Raw genomic sequence first — 21,344 nt, 5'->3', positions numbered from 1 at the left:
CAATGTATATTCGTGCAAACACGCACTGCACTGTCTAGGTAAAGAGTATGAACCTTTATTTTGAAGAGTACAGCGCAAGCATAGGGCAAACTAGCCAATCAGAAGCAAGGAGGCACTGGAGACCCACCCACCTATGGAAACGAAGCATTGACATACTTGTTTTAACAGTAAGAACAGAAAAACGAAAAAAACAGCTGAATTTCCGTTTTTTGGTTTTGGGGCAAAATTGAAAAACAAAAAAACGACCCGTTTCTGTTTTATTATTAGTTTCAATTAGAACTAAAAAACAAACGGTTAAAACGTACCTTGGTCGATTCATCAGATAAATTACAAAAAGAACATAGTTCCACTTCAAATTTAAATCTTGAATTTAAAAATGTAGAAACCGGCTTGGCATGGATCTGACGCCGGAAACGAATGACACCACACCGGCGCCTACGCATGACGACATAACTCCAAGCCAAGCTAATTAGCTAGCTGAATGACGGCTACGAATACTCGAAGGATCGGAGCTAACGTGAATTCATCCTTATTCGGGCTAATCTACAACTGAACCATAGAGACAACTGGTAGGAAAAACCCACTACTGTGTCCTCATGTTATACCAGGCAGCATGCCGGGCTTCAAACAAATAGGACAGCACCGCTGGAGTCAACGGAATCTAATAAGCTAGGTCGCTAGCTACTTAGCATCGTGTCGTTATAGGAAGGAGACCATGTCACGCCAAACCCTTAGAATACTCTGGAAAAATAACAGGGTCTTGCTTCTTCGTAAAACCATACACCTATTAGAACAGACGTTGAAACATACAATGAGCTGTCAAAACACTGTGTAATTTGGCATATGTTACTAACACCAAATAAGTACAACTTAAAATAGCGACTTAGTAGGAGTTATAAAGCGACTGCTGTAAATGAAACAGTAATGAGTTTGCTCATCTTCCCGGTGACTACCTGTCAACATGTCGAGTATACCTTGAAGCTGGAGGCTTCCACCCATAATAACTGTGCTCATTTCTACACCTCCTCTCCTAGAGTTAAACTGCTTGAATGATATCCTGTATTGGTAAAACTTTATTTTACAAGCAATTGTGATCTAGTTAACCAAATCCTAGCAGACTAACTGCAGCTAACCTTCTTACTTTTGTTTATGGAAAATCCAAGTTCAAAATTCCTTTTCAATATTGGCTTCTTATATCTGACCTACACTCAGCTGTTTGCTAGGTGGCTTTTAGTTGTTCACATGATTCATTTAACGTTACCAAGATGGCTAGTGTTAGCATTACTTAAACAGTCGAACCGATTATACTTAGACCGAGTTTCTAGACAATTCTAAAAGCTAATGCTAAAGGGGGAGCTTAATCTAGTGTGTGTGTGTGTGTGTGTGTGTGTGTGTGTGTGTGTGTGTGTGTGTGTGTGTGTGTGTGTGTGTGTGTGTGTGTGTGTGTGTGTGTGTGTGTGTGTGTGTGTGTGTGTGTGTGTGTGTGTGTGTGTGTGTGTGTGTGTGTGTGTGTGTGTGTGTGTGTGTGTGTGTGTGTGTGTGTGTGTGTGTGGAGTCGGTGGGGATCTTTTACTGCAGTTCAAGTACCTGTAACAGGGAAAGTACTCCACTTATACCATAAGTCCTACGTTTTTCGGTTGATATAACTGCTGCATTCATTCGTTTTTTGTATTTTACTTCTGCAGATGTATGATGCTGTGGTAACTTTAACTTCTTTATATACGTTTTTAGAATTTAACCTACAACATATTATAGAAGGTTAGTAGCGTTGCTGTCCTGTGAGAACCAGGTATTATTGATGGCCAAAATGTCATTAGTTTCTATTATTTATATACTTATTTTATATTTCCCAAGTACTCGGGGTTTCCCACACATAGACTTTACTTGGGCGGGCCGCCCAGGTATATTAACGGCCGCCCAGGTATATTTCGCGACCCTTTTTGTTTTAATGTATTGTGAACGCAACGCTGCGCAAATGTGGGTCTGCCTCACACAGGGTGACTGGCTGTCTACATGATGTGGCCTGCCGACATGGCCACTGTCATACAGATCATACATCAAAGCCCTCGATTGGTCTCTGTATGTCATTCAAGCTCGGGATAACTACAGCTCAGGTGAGGTAAAGGACTCTCTGAGTGTTTAGATAGTTAACTTAGTCTAAGTTCTCAGTGGTTCTCAAACGGTTTTGTCACCATTTATGTAAACACATATTTCCATTTGAGGGGCGAGTGATTAGTCAAATATGCATGAATAAAAAGTTAACTAGGTGAAAAAAGGTAAGATACACTTTTAAAACTTGTTGAGAGCTAAAACTAGTCTTTGCTGCTGCCTCAAAGAGGAGCAGGGGGGAGAGGAGGGAGACAGGTGAGGCTGATTCAGGAGCACAGACACACTCACAACTATAAATGAACCAAAAATAAATAAACAAGTTTCAGTGTTTTTTCATATTGGATATGGTATGTTATTGGTTATGGCCATGATTTTATGATTATTGAAATGTATACAGTTCTGTTTCATATAGGTGTTTTCATAGATCTAGTCTCTTTATTTTCCCCTCAAAGTGCACCAGATTGATGCATATAACTCCAACATTTTAAAAAATCTTACCGGGGGAGCATGCCCCCGGACCCCCCTAGAGAATTTGAGGTCCACCCCCACTTAAAATCACATGGACAGGTTCCTAAATACATTTACCATTTTATTTAAATAGTAACCCATGTCCATGTCCATATATTTATTTGTGGGTAGTAGATTTAAACTACTGCGTTCGCAGCAATGCTGTGAATATTGACAAATAAATCCAACAAAATGGCACAAAAACTGGTAGTGGCCTGGCTGGGTGTATAATTTCCGGCCTGACTTAGTGTCTCGGTCCGGCCCTGGCTGTACCTGTTCGCTCTGCCATCGCGTGAAGGGTCTGCTCACAAGCGACCAACAGAAAGGTTAATGTTGTTGTTGCACGTCACCTCCCCTTACCGCCCCCCCCCCCCCCCCCCCCCCCCAAGTATATTTCAGATCTGTGGGAAACATGTATACTAGTTAATGTACTCTGTAACAGGAAGCAGTTACATCTAATTGAAAACTAAGTTTATAAATCATACATATAATACTGTGTTTTTTCCCCTCTTCATGACATTTATGGCGCGTTTCCACTACATGGCCTCGCTCGGCCCCGCTCGGTATGGCTGGGCCTCGTTAGGACTGGCTCACTTTATGGCGCATTTCCATTACAGTTTAGGAACTGGGGCAGTATCTATAGTAACGCAGTGTAGGCGGAGCCGTGACGGCATCTTCAATGAGAACCTCAGAAAAACAACACAGCCGTTAGCTGTTAGCACTCAGAGCTCACAGCTCCTCATATATGTTCAGAAACTAGACAAAAGTTAAACAAGTACACACCACAGACTGCCTGTGTCATGGCGAGTACAGTCGCTGCTTTATTTATGTCTGTATAGGCCGTTGTTGTGAGTGTGGACGGTCGGAGCATATACTGCGTTAGCTTAGCCAATCTCCATTTAGAAAACAAACATTTTAAAAGGTTTTTCGCCTGCCGTCTGTCTGCAGACTTGTCAAAGCATTAATTCATGGTTTTTACTAACCGGTATCAGTATGTTGTTACTTCGGCATCATTTTGAAACGTGTATTACAATTAAATCACGGTCAAATATGTCCATCTTGTTGTAGTTGTAGCCCCCTTGCCAGCGATTCTCTCTCTAGTTTAGCATACTCAGCCCGACTCAGCCTCGTTGTCTCTGGCCCTAGACCCGCGATTTTATGAGGCCAGAAAAACTGTGAATTAGGACCCGCCGGCCGGTACTAGGCCAAGTGGAAACGCAACCAAAGACGGGCCGCTGACGTCACAGCCCTCTTAAACCGTGCTCCGCGCTGTAGTGGAAACGCGCCATTATTAATATAATCACAACTTGACTAACTGGTGAATATTGTCCTTGTCCTTATTCCCAGGGTCTCTCTCCCTCAGTGACCACAGAGAGGTCTGAGCCTCCGTCACCATGACAGACAACAAGCGTCTCGCCTTCTCCATCCTCCAGTTCCTCCATGATCAGCTCAAGTCAGGGAACCTGTCCTCAGGGGCCCAGGAGAGTCTGGAAGGTGAGTCCTCCTTAGACAACAAGAACCAGGGGTAGAATACATGACTAAAACATTTTATATTATTATTATATATGATATTATTTGATATACTATCACAATTAGATATGTTTCCTCTCAAATTATGTGTGTACTCCAAGTATGTTGGATGTACGAGCCGCAGAGATGTTTAAAAATAACTTATCGTGAAGAATTTCCACTCTGTGACGCTATAATCAGAGTGGATTGAGTGTTTCTCTAGTTCAAAAACTTGCAGGAGAGTGAGACATCTTCTCTGTAGGATGTCCTGTCAATTCCAGGAGTCACATTGTACTTTCATTCATATCATCAATCATTTAAGATTTTAAACCCTCTAGTTTTCAATCAGGACTGTCAGTATTTGGTTTAAGTAGCTAAATAAAATACGATATATTATTAAATGATATACATTACATATTATGTTGTATCTTAGTTGTTCATTTAATGTCAGAAGCATATCCAACAACTTTCAGGTAAATATAAGTATATGATCTGACTATTTATCGGCAGATAATGTATATTTAATAGGGATGTGCATCTCCATCACTGAGGCCGATACGATGCGCATCTCGATACGCTACCAACGATACGATACATTAACGATACCTTTGAAACACCAGGCGATGCGATACGATACGATTCACCCCTGTTGCGATACAGTTCGATACGATTTGATTCAACATTATGCGATACGGGGCGATACGATGTGATTCAACACGATGCAAAATAATGATACAATTCAATATGGTACGACAGAGGATTTTGTTTTATTCCTAGTTTGCAGCAAATCATACATTAACAAAAAAGTGCTTCACATATTTGCTTCTCTCTACTAGTACTGCATATCCCATCATGCTGTTTATTTTTTACCTTAAAAAAACAAAACACTTGGACCTTTCACAAACTGGCCTTTTCACAAGTGTAGTAGTGTTCTCTGTCTCCAGAGTACAGTTCAATGTTATAACACCTCACAGTTAAACAATTTAAGGATGCATTGCCCATGATTAACAATGTGCAAATAACAACTACCATAGTGCAATGCACATACAACTGCCAGCCTGATGTGCTTAACACTCATTCATAGGCTAACTCACCAGTGAGCAGAAAGCAGTGGTTTCTATAGGAACAATAAAGAAAATAACCTTTCACAAACAGGTATTTCATAACTGCTTACAATTGTAAGGAAGACATGTAAACTATTATTGGCAGTCACAGGCTGCTGTAAACTAAACACCACTCTCACTGACGGAACACCTCACCGAGTGATTTAACTCATATGTCTTACTTTCAGGTTTCTCTTTTCAGCCGCAGACCCCATGCTGCCTCTATGTGCGTCGCTAAGTTCCGCGTACTACTTGTGTACTTTAAAGCCGCACGGCATCGTTTACAAATTGCGAGCGATTTTTCAAGTTGTCCGTCTTTCTTGAAAAATCCGAAGTGTTGCCAAACGTTTGATTTGTAGGTATTTTTCGGTGCGCTGTCTTTCTCTTTCTCCTCGACTTCCATGTGTGTTGATAACTGAGACTCTCGGCCTCCGTAGTGGCGAAGTAAAGATCAAAGATCGTCTCTGCTGAGTGCTGACAAGATGAGAGGATATAATATGAATGAATCGTTTTTTTACCGATGCAAAGACGCTACAATCGATGCATCGCGAGTTCAACCCAAACTGTAGCCGATGTGCACTCTTTCAACCGGTGCACTCGCATCTTGAACGTTTATGCCGGTGCACCGATGCGAATCGGTGAATCTTAACATCCCTAATATTTAAGGATAAGAGACTAAATAACTTGACATATCTTACTGTTATAATTGTTGTAATACAAATGATGTTGCTTTCCCCAAAAACCCAGATATGAGATGTAAAATAGTGATGATCAACACCACTTAGTAGTAGTGTTAATTTCGTCAGCTATTTTTTTATTTAGTTTTAGTCATAGTCCTGTGTTAAATTTCCTTTTTAGTTTTAGTCATATTTAGTCACCTTCATCCTGTTTTTATTTAGTCAAGTTTTAGTCGACTAAAAGTCTGAGCATTTTAGTCTTATTTTAGTCAAAGAAAACTAATTATTTTAGTCTACTTTTTGTCAATGAAAACTGTTGAGTCTTTTTTAGTCATCAGATTATATAGAACATTTCAGTCAAACTAGTCTAGCCAAAACCAATAATTTGTCATTTTAGTCAAATTTATTTAATAATAAGATTATATCTTGTCCTTATTTGATGAAAAACACAGGTTGAATGATTAAGAATGCAGCTTTGCAGAGAGTATCTGGTCAGGTTTGTGGTGTTGTTACCAGCTGTGTTAAGGCTACATTGCTTCCCTTCTGATAAAACAATGCATTCGCTTTTTTTCTCCGCCTCATTGTAGCGAAAATGGGCCCAAATATCACATCGTTTCTTTCTCGCAAGCAGTGGTGGCGTTAGACTTTTTCGTTGTCAGTCATTTTGACGGACAGGATCCTAACATTTCCGTCATAATCCATTATTACCCGTCGAGTCTGTACACAACTCGTCACTCACTCACGCTGACGGGGGGGGGGGTATTCGGTTAACGCGAGTGCGACCACTGCTCCCAAGCCCTGTTGTTGCCATTTTATTTTCTGTTAAATAAGGTTAGTTAGACCATGAGTTAGACCCGAGTCTTCCTGACAGTTCACAGTGTGCCGCTGCCCGGTGTAATTCAAATGTACCGCCGCGCGCAGCACAGACACACAGCTGCACCCAGCCGCAGCACCGGAAATGGAACTGCTGGGAGAAAAACTGACTATCAGAGATGTAACGTTATCTTTGATAATATTTCGTCGTCTCATTTTTCGTCAACGAAAGTAAAGAGAGATTTTGGCATAGTTTTTATTTAGTAAACTACATTTTCGTCTCGTCACTTTTCGTCAACGATATTGCATGTTGATTTCGTTACAGTTATTGTTTACTGCCGTCGGTGAATTCTCATCATCGTCTCGTTTTAGTCATGGAAAAAAAGGTCGTTGACGAACATATTTCGTCATAGTTTTAGTCAACGAAATTAACACTACTTAGTAGTAGTTTTATGTTGTTTTATCAGATTGTTTATAAAGTGAGTTTGCCCTTCTGCAGTTGCTGTTCAGTGTTTGGAGACAGCGTTTGAAGTTTCAACTGACGACCATACCCTCGCTGTCCCCATGACGTTACCGGAGATCTTCGCCTCAGCCACAGCCGGGGTAAAGCAGATTGTGTGACTTTTCACATGTGAAATATAAATATCTGTTAATAAAGATCAAATCAGGTTGAGTATTTCGAGGCAGGGATGTCAGTCTCACAGTTTGTTTGTTGCAGCTTCCGGTTGAGTCGCAGGTCAACAACAACACCGCTCCTCAACAACCTCCTAACTCCATCACCGAGGATCAGAGAGAAGAGGCAGAGGTGCTCAAAACTGATGGTGAGACGACAATAAGGAAGGATCTCCTCTTCACTGCCGTTATTTGGGATTTATTTTCTATATTTTATTTACAATCAGGTGATGTGTTTTGAACTGCAGGTAACGACCAAATGAAAGTGGAGAACTACGGAGCTGCTGTTGAGTTTTACTCAAAGGCCATCGCCATCAACCCTCAGAACGCCGTCTATTACTGCAACAGGTCAGTGTCCCGTCAGGTCTCCCTAAAAGTTTATATTCTGACTGGTAGCTCATACATTTTCTTATTATACGAATCTTATTATCATTATAATACATTACATATTTTTTTCTGACAAGGCTATATTTTGTATTATTTATCAGAATGTGCAAAGTAACTAAGATGTAGTGCTGTTCAATAATCACCTCCAACATGTGGTGTTGTAAAATTATAATATAGCATACAATTTAGATAATCATGTTTAGAAACGTAATGTAATTATACATGTTAAAATCAATTTTACAATATGTTTGTTATAATAATATCAGATACTGCTTAGATTTACGGTGTTTAAATGTTTAGATCAAAATCCTAAAACGGAATGCAAACCACGCCCATTAAAACTCCAAAAAAGTATTGTGCAGCCGCCATTTTATTATCCTCGCATTAGCATTATTAGCATTAGCATTAGCCCAGCGCAGAAACGCAGAGAGACTAACTTATGGCAACACAAAAGAAAACATGGGAGATGAGGAGGTGTCGGCGTTCTGGCGATTTACTCTGAAGGCTTCAGTAGAAGCTGCTGGGAGTCCCAGCAGCTTCTACTGAAGCCAGTCCCCAACTCCGGGGACTTCCGGCCGGGGACTTCGGGTGGCAGTATCCCGAAGTCGGGTGACTTTGCGGCCTGCCAGTAAACCCAAAGCAGAAGAAGAAGAAATGACGTTCATGAGAACTAAGTTCTCATGAACCTTTGTGGGAAAAGTACTGCGGTGTGAATGCGCCTATTGGTGTAAGTCTCATCACTGTACGACCAAAACTCACTGAACTAGCAGCCAAGAAAGAGCAAGAAAACATCTTCAGTTTACGTAGCCATGATGATAATTGTCTTACCTTTGCTGATTTGTGATCAAAAGTTCTGTTCAAGGGCATAAAAACAGTTAATCCAATGTCTCTGTGTAACTTTAAAATGATTACTGATAATCCATCATTACAATTATAAATAATAAACGCAATAAACTGATTATAATGGTTAGCCGACCGGAGCTTCCGGTTTAGGAGGTGTGCACGCAGCGTCTCGTTTCAACTGAATAATGGTCAAGTTTACATGGATTTATGAACGGCCCCTAATTACCGCCCCCCTTCCAGAGACACACTGTCAAACACACTCATACCTGCTTGGTATGACATTGAAAAAGTTACATTAAATAAAAAATAAATTACAATAAAATGACTGTTTAATCTTCACATCTTTTAATCATGTCTATAATTTTGAGCACCAAATTATTGAAAAGTATCGATAAGAGTATCGAAAAATACCGGTATCGATAAAATCCTAACGATACCCATCCCTACCAACCAGGCTTATCCTGGAATTATCTTGACCTGAACTCAAAGTTGAAGAGTTGACGTGAAGTTTTTTTGTGTGCTCAGGGCTGCAGCATACAGTAAAGTAGGGAACTATGCTGGAGCGGTGCAGGACTGTGAGCAGGCCATCAGCATCGACCCAAACTACAGCAAAGCCTACGGGAGGATGGGGTAAGACCAGGCTCGGTCTCAGCTGCTGCCTTCTGAATAAACTCACTGTATTACAGCTTTCTACTGAAATGCAGCAGCATTTGTCAGGCTTGTTCCCTCTGCTGACTGTGAATCTCGTTTTGTAGCTGTAGCAGCTGTAATAGATGAAAGATAATATCAACTTCAGATCTTTCAACTGCGTGCAGGTGGTGCAGGGATGAGTCCTAAAACCCGGAAATTAGTTAGCAATCAAGCACTTTGGGTCACTTGTTGCGACTGATTTTTGAATGTGTTTCTGGTTAGATGCCTGAAATAAGGACTGTGGTTAATAGAAGCTTGTGACATAAGATTTTCAACTACATAATTACTCTGTAACTATGTCAGATTGACAATAAAGAACCTTGAACCTATCAAGATTAGCTATCAAGATTATTTGTTTTGCAGGAAATATATAATTTAATTAATATGTGGAGATTATCCTACTGAACAAAACCTATATGTATCATCAATGTTTGTTTCCCACAGAGCACGTTTTCTGCTATAAACTGGAGAAATCCCATTAATGCTTTGTTTCAGGGAGCCTTTGCAATGTTAACTTCCGGGTCGGCCCACTAAACTGCATCCTCTCTGCACCACTCTATTTGAGCAAAATGATTGATTCATTCTTTTTTTTAAGGTTCTGATGGAAATCCTGGTGTGTTCTTTGTTTTTCAGTTTGGCTCTGGCCAGCCTCAACAAACACACAGAAGCAGGGACTTACTACAAGAAAGCTCTGGAGCTCGACCCTGACAACGACACCTACAAAACCAACCTGAAGATCGCAGAGGAGAAGATGGAAACGTCCAGTCCAGTAAGAACAGAGAAGACGTTTTATACAGAGCAGATATGCAGGGACATGCGTGTACTCACCCCCCCCCCTCTCTCTCTCAGACAGCAGCGATGGGTGGAGTGGATCTGGCCGGTCTGCTCGGTAACCCCGGCTTCATGAACATGGTGAGAGCTCACTCTGTCTGTTTCTGGACTGCCTTCATCTGTCCAGTCCTACATAAACAAAGGTTACCTAAATCAGCCCGTGGATTAGTCTGTAATTTATATAGATTAGAATGTTCTTTCTCATAGTTGTTATGTATAAATGAGGGGTGCAGTGATAAGCTATTTTAGTAGGCCGACCCAGAAGTTTGCATCACGAGTGCTCCCTGGGCAAAAAGCAATGAGAGTTCTCCACTGGATGTTGGTGATTGCAGAAAATAAACTCTGTGGCTAACGAATGTTCATCTTATAGAGCTGCCCCCAATTAGTCGACTTAGCGTTAGTTGGCGAAAAAAGTATTTGTCAACGAATTTTTCATTAGTCTATTAGCCCCAGAAAATGCTAGCTTTCGTTTCATGATGAGGGTTTAATGTGCGGACGGATATTTGACGACGCGCATATCTCTCGGTGTTTCCGTTTCCTGTGTAGTATTTATTGGGTTGTTATATTCAGATATGAATTATAGAAACTAGAACTAAATGCTTAGTGTGTGTACTCGCTGCATGCTCCGACACACATTAAGAATCCTGACCGGAGCTTCTGCTGTTTATACCGCTGACGGGCGGACACTCCGACCGTGCGTTGCGCTGTGACTCATGCGCTTTCTAAGTGTAACATTGAATCTATATTTCAAAGGTTCATTACTGCTTTGTTTTATGTGAAGCACAATGTACCATGCTCTTATAATAACGTTCTTTATCAGCCTTTGAAACTGATACCATTTTGGGAGAAATACAAAATAAACAATAATATTAATAATCATAAATGTGCACCGATTAGTCGACTTTTCGCCTGAATTGAGGACTATTGGTCGATTAGAAAATCTTTCGTCGAGGGCAGCCCTAGTTACCTATATGTTTATTTCAGTCAGATAATCTCCACATATTACACCACTTTTATTTTCCTTTTCACTTAGGAAACAAGTGCTAAACCTTTTAGCGGGTTCTTCTCAAAGGTGTTAAACACTGCAGATTACTAATCCGTCAGAGAGATTCTTCACTACTGGGTCCCAAAGTCAAGCATGAACCCAATATTTCTAAATAGCCCACTACTTTTGATGGTTGATAGAGCAGGGCTTGGAAATTGAACCACAGACCTTCGGGTTAGACGAGGACCATCCACCTCCTGAGCCACAGCCACCCCAGATTTTTCAATCCAGATAATAATAATAGTAATAAAAAAAACAGCCAGCAAACTATGGCGTTCACCTTACATTTGACGGTGTGAAGTCGCTCCTCTGTTTGGTTTCAAGTGAAAGGATTCAGAGCCTTTAACACGGCAGTTTCAAAGGCGAACAGCTGAAAACTCAATTTAATGAATCTTGGTAAATTCTGAGATGTATGGTGTTACGTTTATTTTTCAAAATGTACCAAAACTCATTAATAACCAAATATAAAGGATCGTTGTTTAAAAACACAAACCATAATAAAACGAAGGCTACTGTATCTGTAAGTCCCAGTGTGGGTCAGACTTTACTCTTATAATAATACATTTGATTTTTACTGATTCTAAGGTTTTCTTTTGGTAATCCTTCCTGTACCTGTTGGAACTCTGCTCAGAATGAATATGTAAACTTCTGTCTCCCTGCAGGCGTCCTCTCTGATGAACAATCCTCAGGTGCAGCAGCTGTAAGTGGATTTTCAGTTTCTCTCCGTCTGTTTTTTCCCTTCTGGTTTTTGTTGAGGGTAACTTCCAATCTGTTCTCTCTCCATCAGGATGTCAGGGATGATGTCAGGAGCGTATGGTGGGATGCCAGGAGGAGGTGCTGGAATGCCAGGAGGAGCAGGAGGAATGTCGGGAGGCATGTCGGGAGGCATGTCGGGAGGCATGTCGGGAGGCATGTCGGGAGGCATGCCGGGAGGCATGCCGGGAGGCATGCCGGGAGGAATGCCGGGAGGCATGCCGGGAGGCATGCCGGGAGGAATGCCGGGAGGAATGCCGGGAGGCATGCCGGGAGGCATGTCGGGAGGCATGCCGGGAGGAATGTCGGGAGGCATGCCGGGAGGAATGTCGGGAGGCATGCCGGGAGGAATGTCGGGAGGCATGCCGGGAGGAATGCCGGGAGGCATGCCGGGAGGTCTGGGAGGACTAGGGGGACTAGGGGGACTTGGAGGAAGTGCAGCACCACCCGGACCTGCTGCTGGTGCGGGAGATTTATCAGGACTAATCCAGGCGTAAGTAATTTAGCAGAAGGTCCATACTGACAGTTTTATTATTTCTTACCACGAGCTCTAAGAAACAAATGTATTCTCTGGACACACATGGACTACTGAAAAGGAATTTCATTTGAGTTGCATTTAAGACCTAATAAAGAGAAACATAAGTTTACCGATCATTCAAATTCAACATGATCAGTTTCATATATCGAGTCAAAATCACACACACTTGCAGCATGATGGTTTCACTGTCAGAGCCACACAGTGCTGAAGACTTTTTAGGAGGTTGATGTGTTTGTGTTGTTTGTTTCTTGCAGAGGTCAGCAGTTTGCTCAGCAGATGCAGCAGCAGAACCCTGAACTCATCGAACAGCTGAGGAGTCAAATCCGCAACCGAACACCCAGTGCTGGAAACGAGGAGCAGCCATGACACTCATACACAGTAAATACACTCACTCTATACTGTTTCCATCTCAAATCACTTTGACATTCACTATGTACCAATACGGAAAATATGTTTTAATGTGGTAATGAGGCTCAAAATTATCTGTATTTCTTTAGAGAAAGTTACATGAATGTATTACCTAAAGAGGAAATGGGACAAAAAGTTTAGAAAATCTGCAAATATATTATGCAAAGTAGACAGATGCATGTAGTGCTGTATCAACAATGTTTGACTGCTAGATGGTGTTGAGTACTAAGAATCATATCTATATGATACAAAGTTCAGGGAATAGCCAAAGAAATGGAATAATTTTGCTCTAAGACCAAAGTATCATGAATGATGAAGCTACATAAATTGAAGGAAAACCAGATAATTAACCTTCAAGAGAAAGGCAACGGCAGCTAAAAAAACAAAGGCTTTAAAGTATTGTCTCTTTAAAGTGATTAGATATTCTCTAAAAATCCCCCTATTTATTCCGTTATGTTGCGTCAATGGACCGGTGCTGATATGATCTTACTATCAGTATATGTTAGCTGATCATTAAAAACAAGTTGATTTTCACAATGTAAAAAGTCCCATAGATACAGTGGCTAAAATAAGTATTGAACACGTCACAATTCTTCTCAGTAAATAGATCTCTGAAGGTGCCAGATGTCGCTAACAACCCATGCACTTCACACATGTAAATAGTTTAAACCATGGATGACCATAAATTAAGTTACGTGTAATAAAATGGAATGACACAAATCAAAAGTATTGAACACATGAAGAAAGGGAGGTTCAAGAAGGCATGTAAAGCCAAGACACCTGCTGAAATATATCAGTAATCAGAAAGCAATCCTGTCCCTTGGTAATACAAATTAATATCAGCTGGTTCAGTCCCAACTGATGGCCTACAAAAAGAAGTCTCATTACCAAGGAGTCACACAAGAAAGCTCTCATGGTGGGGAAAAGCAAAGAGTGCTCTCAAGACCTTCGGAACCTTTTAGTTGCAAAACACACTGATGGCATTGGTTACAGAAGGATTTCTGAACTTCTGAATGTTCCAGTGACCACTGTTGGGGCCATAATCCGGAAGTGGAAAGAACATCATTTCACCATAAACCATCCACGACCAGGTGCTCCTCGCAAGGTTTCTGACAGAGAAGTGAAAATTATGATCAGAAGAGTTGTCCAAGAGCCAAGGGTCTTCAGAAAGACCTGGAGTTAGCAAGTACAATTGTTTCAAAGAAAACAATAAGTAATGCACTCATTGTTTCAAAGAAAACAATAAGTAATGCACTCACCACCATGGCCAGACAGGTCAGAGGAGAAAGCAGGGTTGGTTTGGGGGGGGGGCGTAAATAACTGCAGTAACCAGGGGTTTTGGACCGTTTAACCTGTTAAGCCCGACAGGCTTTTTTTTCACGAAATTGTGTCTCAGGGCTTCTTAACATTTAACAACCTATTAATGTGTCATACCCGCTAACTGACGATATGAACCATTTTTAGCTAAACGAAACACAAGGGTAATACCAAGCCTCTTAGCACTAAGCGAAAAAATGCTAACGCACAGAACTCACGGTACAAATATTGTATTACTTATCGGATCTGCACAAACAAGATATCAAATGAAAGCTGAGATTCCACAGATTATAGAGGTATAAGTATAATCACTGTTGCCCCTTTCACACCGGTGCTTTTTCAGCTCCGGCTCGGAGCTGGAGCCTGAAAAGTATCGGTTTTTCCTGTTCACACCGCAGCGTTGCCGCCTCATAGCTCCGGAATGCGGTTCACTTCCAGCTCCAAAAAATTGTCGGTCTAGAGCAGGGGTGGGCATTTTACGGCCCGCGGGCCACATCCGGCCCGTTGGCCGGCCTTGGCCGGCCCGTGTGAGGTTGATCATAAATTATAACATAATGAAAAAAAAACAGCAACCTTTTCAAAATAAAAGCAACACAGCTGTATTGCTTGCATGGCGTAAATACTTTTCTAACTGTGTTGCTTTTATTTTGAAAAGGAAGCTGCTGTTTTTTTTATTTATTTACGTAAACGCGCATGCCGTGAACAGCTACGAGTGATGCTGGCCGGCTAGTCCTCGAAATGTCCGCTAAGGGCAAAAAAAGAAAGATCGATACTGAATGCCGCGTTTTCAACAAGACATGGACCGCTAAGTATTTATTTACAGAAGTGAAAGGTAAAGCTGTGTGTTTAGTTTGTGGTGCGCAGGTCGCTGTGTTCAAGGAGTACAATTTGAGTCGCCACTATGCTACCAAACACGCAGATAAATACAAGAACCTGTCTGAGGAAGAGCAGGCAAAGGGGTCGGATGCTTTGCTAGCTAAGCTGCAAAGCCAACAACACATTTTCACAAAACATTCCACATCCAGAGATGCAGCTGTCAAGACGAGTTATGTCTTAAAAGTAAACCGTTTTCGGAGGGAGAGTTCATTAAGGAGTGTTTGAAAGTGCCGCTCTCCCGACGCACTGTTACGAGGAGAATTGAGGACATCGCGGGAAATCTGGAGCTTCAGCTGCAGAACAGAGCGGTCAACTTTGACTTTTTTTCCTTGGCTTTGGATGAGAGCTGCGATGTACGTGACACTGCCCAGCTACTCATCTTCCTACGTGGGATAACTACAGACTTCAAAATCACGGAGGAGCTGGCAGTCAATGAAAGGTACAACAACAGGGAGTGATTTGTTCACGGAGGTAAATGCATGTGTGGAAAAGTTGGGACTGAAATGGGACAAGCTGGCAGGCGTGACAACGGATGGTTGTCCAAATCTGACAGGGAAAAATGTTGGACTATTGAAGAGAATGCAGGATAAAGTGACAGAAATTAACCCTGAGCAGAAATAGGTATTTTTGCATTGTATTATACATCAGGAAGTGTTGTGTAAGTCAGTGTTAAAAATTAACCATGTTGTTGATGTTGTAACTAAAATAGTTAACTTCATCAGGGCAAGAGCATTGAATCACAGACAGTTTGTTGCACTTTTGGAGGAAAGTGAGACTGAACATCGTGACATACCCTACCATGCAGCTGTCAGGTGGCTCAGCCTGGGCAAAGTGCTGAAAAGAGTATGGGACCTGAGAGAAGAGATTCAAGACTTCTGTGTGAAGAAAGGAAACGACATCCCACAGCTTTCAGATGCAGACTGGAAGGCAGACCTTGGTTTTGCTGTAGATGTGACTGCACTAATGAGTGAACTAAATGTCAAACTGCAAGGCAAGGGCCTTTTTGTGCATGACATGTACAGTGCAGTGAAGGCTTTCATGAGAAAGCTGCAGCTTCTCTCAAGCCAAATGGAGGACAACATTCTCACGCACTTGCCAACACTGAAGGAAGCCACACCATAAGCTGATCACCTCCAGAGGTACTCATCCATGTTAGAAGCACTGCATGGTGAGTTTTCAAGGCGATTTAAAGACTTCAAAACAGTTGAGAATGAAATGAACATGATATTTTCCCCATTTACATGCCATGTGGATGATGCACCCAGTGATGTTCAGCTTGAACTCATTGACCTGCAGTCTGACACACTTCTGTCAGAGCACTTTAGGTCAGTCTCACTGCCTGAGTTTTACGCTTCCCTGAAAGAGGAGAACTTTCCACACATCAGGAGACATGCTCAGAAGATGAGGGTCCTCTTTGGATCTACCTACATATGTGAACAGACATTCTCAGTGATGAAGTTCAACAAATCCAGATACAGATCCTCTATCACTGATGATCACCTCTCAGCTGTCCTTCGCATATCCACCTCAGACATTGAACCAGATTTCCGTGCACTTGTTCAAGCCCAAGACAGACTGGATTTTTCTCACTGAACAAGTAAAATTAACTGAAAAACAAAAGTCAAAAGCACTCATTTCTTTTTGTATAAAGCTGATTCATTTCTTATCTTTAACATACTGTAAAACACCTTTTCAGTATTGGTATATTGAGCAGAATTAAGTTAAACTTATTTTTGATTCGGCCCCCCAACACAGCTCGAGTTTCTGAAGTGGCCCCTTGTAAAAAATAATTGCCCACCCCTGGTCTAGAGGCAAGAGCTTCGGAGCTATGACGCGGTGTCGCTTACGTCGAGGCGTGCAGGAAACTAAACCCACCTCCCCTGAACATGGGTCGACTGAAGAGTCTCGTCATGCCTGCCTACAAGCAGTAGTGCTGAGCAAAGTGACTAGAAGGCAACCACACACTTACCACACATTTTACCAGGCTTCGTGTGATTCTGTTTATTTGTACCTTACTTTGACCATCCGTTCTCTGTTATTGATCATTGTGGAGAGCAGGCAGACGTTTTGTTTGTTATTATAGCAGCTATCGGATGGAATCAATACATGGGCTGCACAGGTTGTCATGTCCGACTATCACAAGTAGAATCATAATGAAAAATACGCCGGTAAAATGTGCCTGTAGAAAACGGCTTAGCAAGTAGTCAGTTTAGCTTCGGTTGCTATGCTAACATCACCCATGTTATACCAGAGAAACTTTCATAACAGCGTTGTGATGCCAAACAGCGTCAATTCAGACTGACACACATTCACTTAAGGGGAACTGGGGATATGTATCAGCTGCTTGTGTGACAGTCAGACAGTGAATACTTTAGAGCCGTGTGAGCTAACCCGGAGCTAACGGGAGAATAAACTCCCGTGGAAGAGCAGCCAGCACTGCAGCGGTCGCTAAATGCCGCTGAAACACATTAATAAGCAATGAACCACGGCACTCTGGAGAAAAGTATAAGGTTGGAGAAGTCGTTATTTAATTTAATCTGGCTTCGTATGATTAAAAGCAACACGATCATCGACCCGACGCAGTCCCCCCCGTTGTTGTTGTTGTTGTGAGCTCCGTTGGGGAGAAAATCAGCGATGTAAACGGTGACGTCATGACGCAGCAGCGGCAGCTCTGGGCGGTGTGAACAGAGCGGGAGCTGAAAAGGGAAACCGGAGCTGAACCAGAAAAGCTCTAGCTAGGAGCTAGAAAGGGAAAAGCGCTGGTGTGAAAGCCGCATGTGCGACCAGAACTCAGGGCAGCGAAGGCAAAACCAGACAACACACAACGTAGCTTTACGGAGCCAAAACGGCCAATACGTCTTACCTTTTCTGTTTTCTGATCAAAAGTTGTGTTCAATGGCATTAAAACGCATAAAACGCTGCTGAAGGTTAATCCAATGTGTCTGTCACTTTGAAATGATTACTGATAATCCATCATAACATTTGTCAAAAACGAAAATGACATTCCCAGAACAAATGACTATATCTTCACTTCTAAAAAGGGGTAAATTAATAATCTTTTTTCTCAAAGCAATGATAAACCTGTGAGTTGGATGTAGAAAAGTCAGAATCAATATAGATTTTTTTAATTTTAAAGTAAATTCAGATTGAACATAGAAAAAAAATATAAATGATAGTGTCCGTCCAAAAAAAAAAACATTACTTACTGTATAGTGAAAACCACCTTTGAATGATGGTAAGGTAGACTAAAAGCTTTAGGAATCCAAACTATAACATATAATAAGTACCCTGTATCAAGATTGATGCAAAACAAGTGACATTTGACCTTTTTTAGAGAGATTTAGAAAAGAAAAACACTTCTGGGGTCATTTGGGTGCATTTTCCATATCTATGGCCCCCCTTGGTCGATTTTGATGATTGACACCTCTTTTTAACCAATAGAGCCAATAGAATCGAGGGGAAGTTCCTAAAATCCATCTAAACATTACCCATTGGTGAATGAGTGATGCGTAGCCAGAATGCCCAAAACCGGAAGCTGTCATACACTCTCGTAGCAGCTAATATGAAATCTCCGTTATTTACATAAATATGAAGATTGATTATCAGTAGGGCTGTCAAGTTAACGCGTTAATAACGCAAAAAAAAATTAACGCCACTAATTATTTTAACGCGATTAACGCATGTGTATTTTTTGTCCTCGGCCGCCCCGTAGTTTCAGAGCGCATCGAGTTTAAAATACCATCTACAAACTGATGCTGACAGCCCCGCTCCTGCCGCCCGCTTGTGGCAGACCACACTTCCACGCTCACCGGCAGGCCCGGACTGGCCATCGGGAGGACCGGGAGGGTGTGTGTATGTGTGGCGCGAGCGAGGCACACCTTACGTGTTGTTAGCATCTGGTGCTAGCTAGCTGCGCTAACGGATATAAGGAGCTGTTTCAATGAAAACAGAGGAGCGACATTTCGCCGACAACTGCGCCGAGCACTTATGCAGGTAGCCAGACAGTGGGACATTGTACGAAAAGTCAGCACACTCAGCACGGATAGTACGCGCTACATGATTGCAGCGTCCAGGCAGCACACGTTCGAGCATATATGCCTTGAGCCGCACATAGCTCCAACGATCCATTACAGTGTCTCTACACACACACACACACACACACACACACACACACACACACACACACACACACACACACACACACACACACACACACACACACAGTATTATTGTATGAGAGAGGTTCCAGGTTGAATTGAGGCGAATATTTGTAATGTTCAGAGGTTGTTGTGTTTAATATTCATGAGAATATTTGTCATTGTTCAAATGATAATAAACAAACATATAAAGCATATTTGTCCACTCATATGTTGATAAGAGTATTAAAAACGTGAAAAATATCCCTCTAAGGTACATTTAGAACAGATAAAAAATGTGCGATTAATCGCGATTAACTATGGACAATCATGCGATTAATCGCGATTAAATATTTTAATCGACTGACAGCCCTAGTTCTTTCATTATCTGATTTAATAAAAACATCCTACTGACCAGCTTCGGACAATGTTGTTTTTGTTTCCAATCTAATAATGTTTTTCACTGCATATATTTTTACTTTGACATTTTATGATGCTCTGCTCGAGCTTTTTTCCCAGTGGGATCTGATTTAGTATCGACACCACTCAAAGTGTGATAATAAAGTAATACATCTTGATTAAAAGACCACATTTCTGTATCAAAGTGGGCTCACAGACGACCTCCTGTTTTACTCTTTTGGCAGTTAACATTTCACTTCCTGTCTCTGTTTCAGGTTGGCCAGGTTTGTGTGTGTGGAGAAGGAGAAGAGCTCATTTGGATCATTTATAACTCGAAGGACTAAAAGGAAGTTCCCCCCCCTCCCCCCATCACTGCACGAGAGGAGGAGGAGCTCCCGCTTTATTTAGGAGCCGTCAAACCCCCACTTCCTGCGGCTCTGTTGTGTTTAGGAAGAACATTTTGACTCTATTTTGTCAAGAAATACTGAAGAATTCTAATGAAAAATAATGATCTAACAGGGAAAAGGATGTTAAACAGCAGAGTTTGAACTGAAGCTTAAAATGTCTTCTTAAACTACACAGTGTAACTTTCAATGTCTTTGTCCAGTACTTTGTTTATCGATAGATCTGAATGTGTGTGTGTGTGAGAGAGAAATTAGGGTTAATTTAGTGTGTGTGGCAGGTTGAGTTGTGAAGAGGCAGAGAGCTGTTCAAACAGTCTGACAATAAAAAAAAAAAAAAAGAACATCTCAACATTTTACACCCTCCTCCCGTCTGACGTCTGTTTTCCTCAGCACTAGCTTTACCGGAATACTGCTTCACTATCTCGTGGAATCCACACTAAAATTGTTTTGGCAAAAAGTAAATGCAGTAATTTGGTTAAAGATCCCAACAGTGTCTGTAACTCCATGGCAGCTGGTCTAATACAGCTTCTCTTGCTCTCGGCATCTGTATTGAAAAGGGATTCCTCCTATCAGATTGTTAGATTTGATTCATTTTAGTGGCGTTAAAAGGTTTAGTATAAAACAATAAATGTATATACTTATGTTATTTTTAATAAACCTTAATATACACAAATTAGACAAGAGAAACCATTTTTTGTATATCCGATTTCATTCATTTCATTTCGAACAAAGCAAAGGAGGAAGGAGGATGTTTAACAACTCTTGAATTAATTTACAGAACAAAAAATAGAATTTCAGCAGCACAAATTATCTTTTTTTAGGACTATGCTTTTTTTTATTCCTTAAGAAAATCCACATTCCCAACCTGTTTTATGTGTGACCTTTAATATAAGGCAGTATCTTTGTTTTCCTGTCATTACGGATCATGCGTGTACAATTGTTACAGACATGAAACTTGAGAAACCAAGACTTAAATCGTAAAAAGTAACACTAAAAAAATCTAAATGTATATTTTAACTTGAATAACGTGTCTAATATTAAAGGTGTAAAATCAGGTTTGACTACAGTCAATTCGCAGTAACCAAATTATGAGAGGCTTCACAGCAAAACAGTCTTCTCCCCAGAAACGTACATATCCTCATCAGAGATACCGGTTTCATATTTAGTAATACAATCATATACATTGTTGATAAGATTTGCCTGTTGGTTGGACAAAACGGACAGTGTGAAGGTTTCACTTTTGCCTCCGGTTAATTGTGATGGCGGTCGCACTATTTTCACAAACCAAACTATTAATTGATGCATATTGATAATACATTACATTTTC

General features: G+C 41.3%; 1 protein-coding gene across 1 annotated transcript; it reads left to right on the top strand.

Annotated features, from left to right (window-relative positions):
• Positions 1-434: 434 nt before the first annotated feature.
• On the top strand, positions 435-20,380 carry LOC117491065 (small glutamine-rich tetratricopeptide repeat-containing protein alpha-like). The gene is made up of 12 exons (XM_034140907.1): positions 435-569; positions 3,964-4,110; positions 7,218-7,321; positions 7,437-7,539; positions 7,639-7,738; positions 9,146-9,250; positions 9,944-10,079; positions 10,160-10,222; positions 11,849-11,886; positions 11,974-12,432; positions 12,732-12,855; positions 19,889-20,380. The coding sequence occupies exons 2-11, from the start codon at positions 4,011-4,013 to the stop codon at positions 12,841-12,843; spliced, it is 1,320 nt and encodes a 439-aa protein (XP_033996798.1). The 5' UTR covers positions 435-569; positions 3,964-4,010; the 3' UTR covers positions 12,844-12,855; positions 19,889-20,380.
• The last annotated feature ends 964 nt before the right edge of the window (positions 20,381-21,344 follow it).

Source organism: Trematomus bernacchii, unplaced genomic scaffold (assembly GCF_902827165.1).
Source record: "Trematomus bernacchii unplaced genomic scaffold, fTreBer1.1, whole genome shotgun sequence".
Taxonomy (NCBI): Eukaryota; Metazoa; Chordata; class Actinopteri; order Perciformes; family Nototheniidae; genus Trematomus; species Trematomus bernacchii.
Note: the sequence above shows the minus strand (reverse complement) of the source record. Positions and strands in the feature narration are given on the sequence as shown.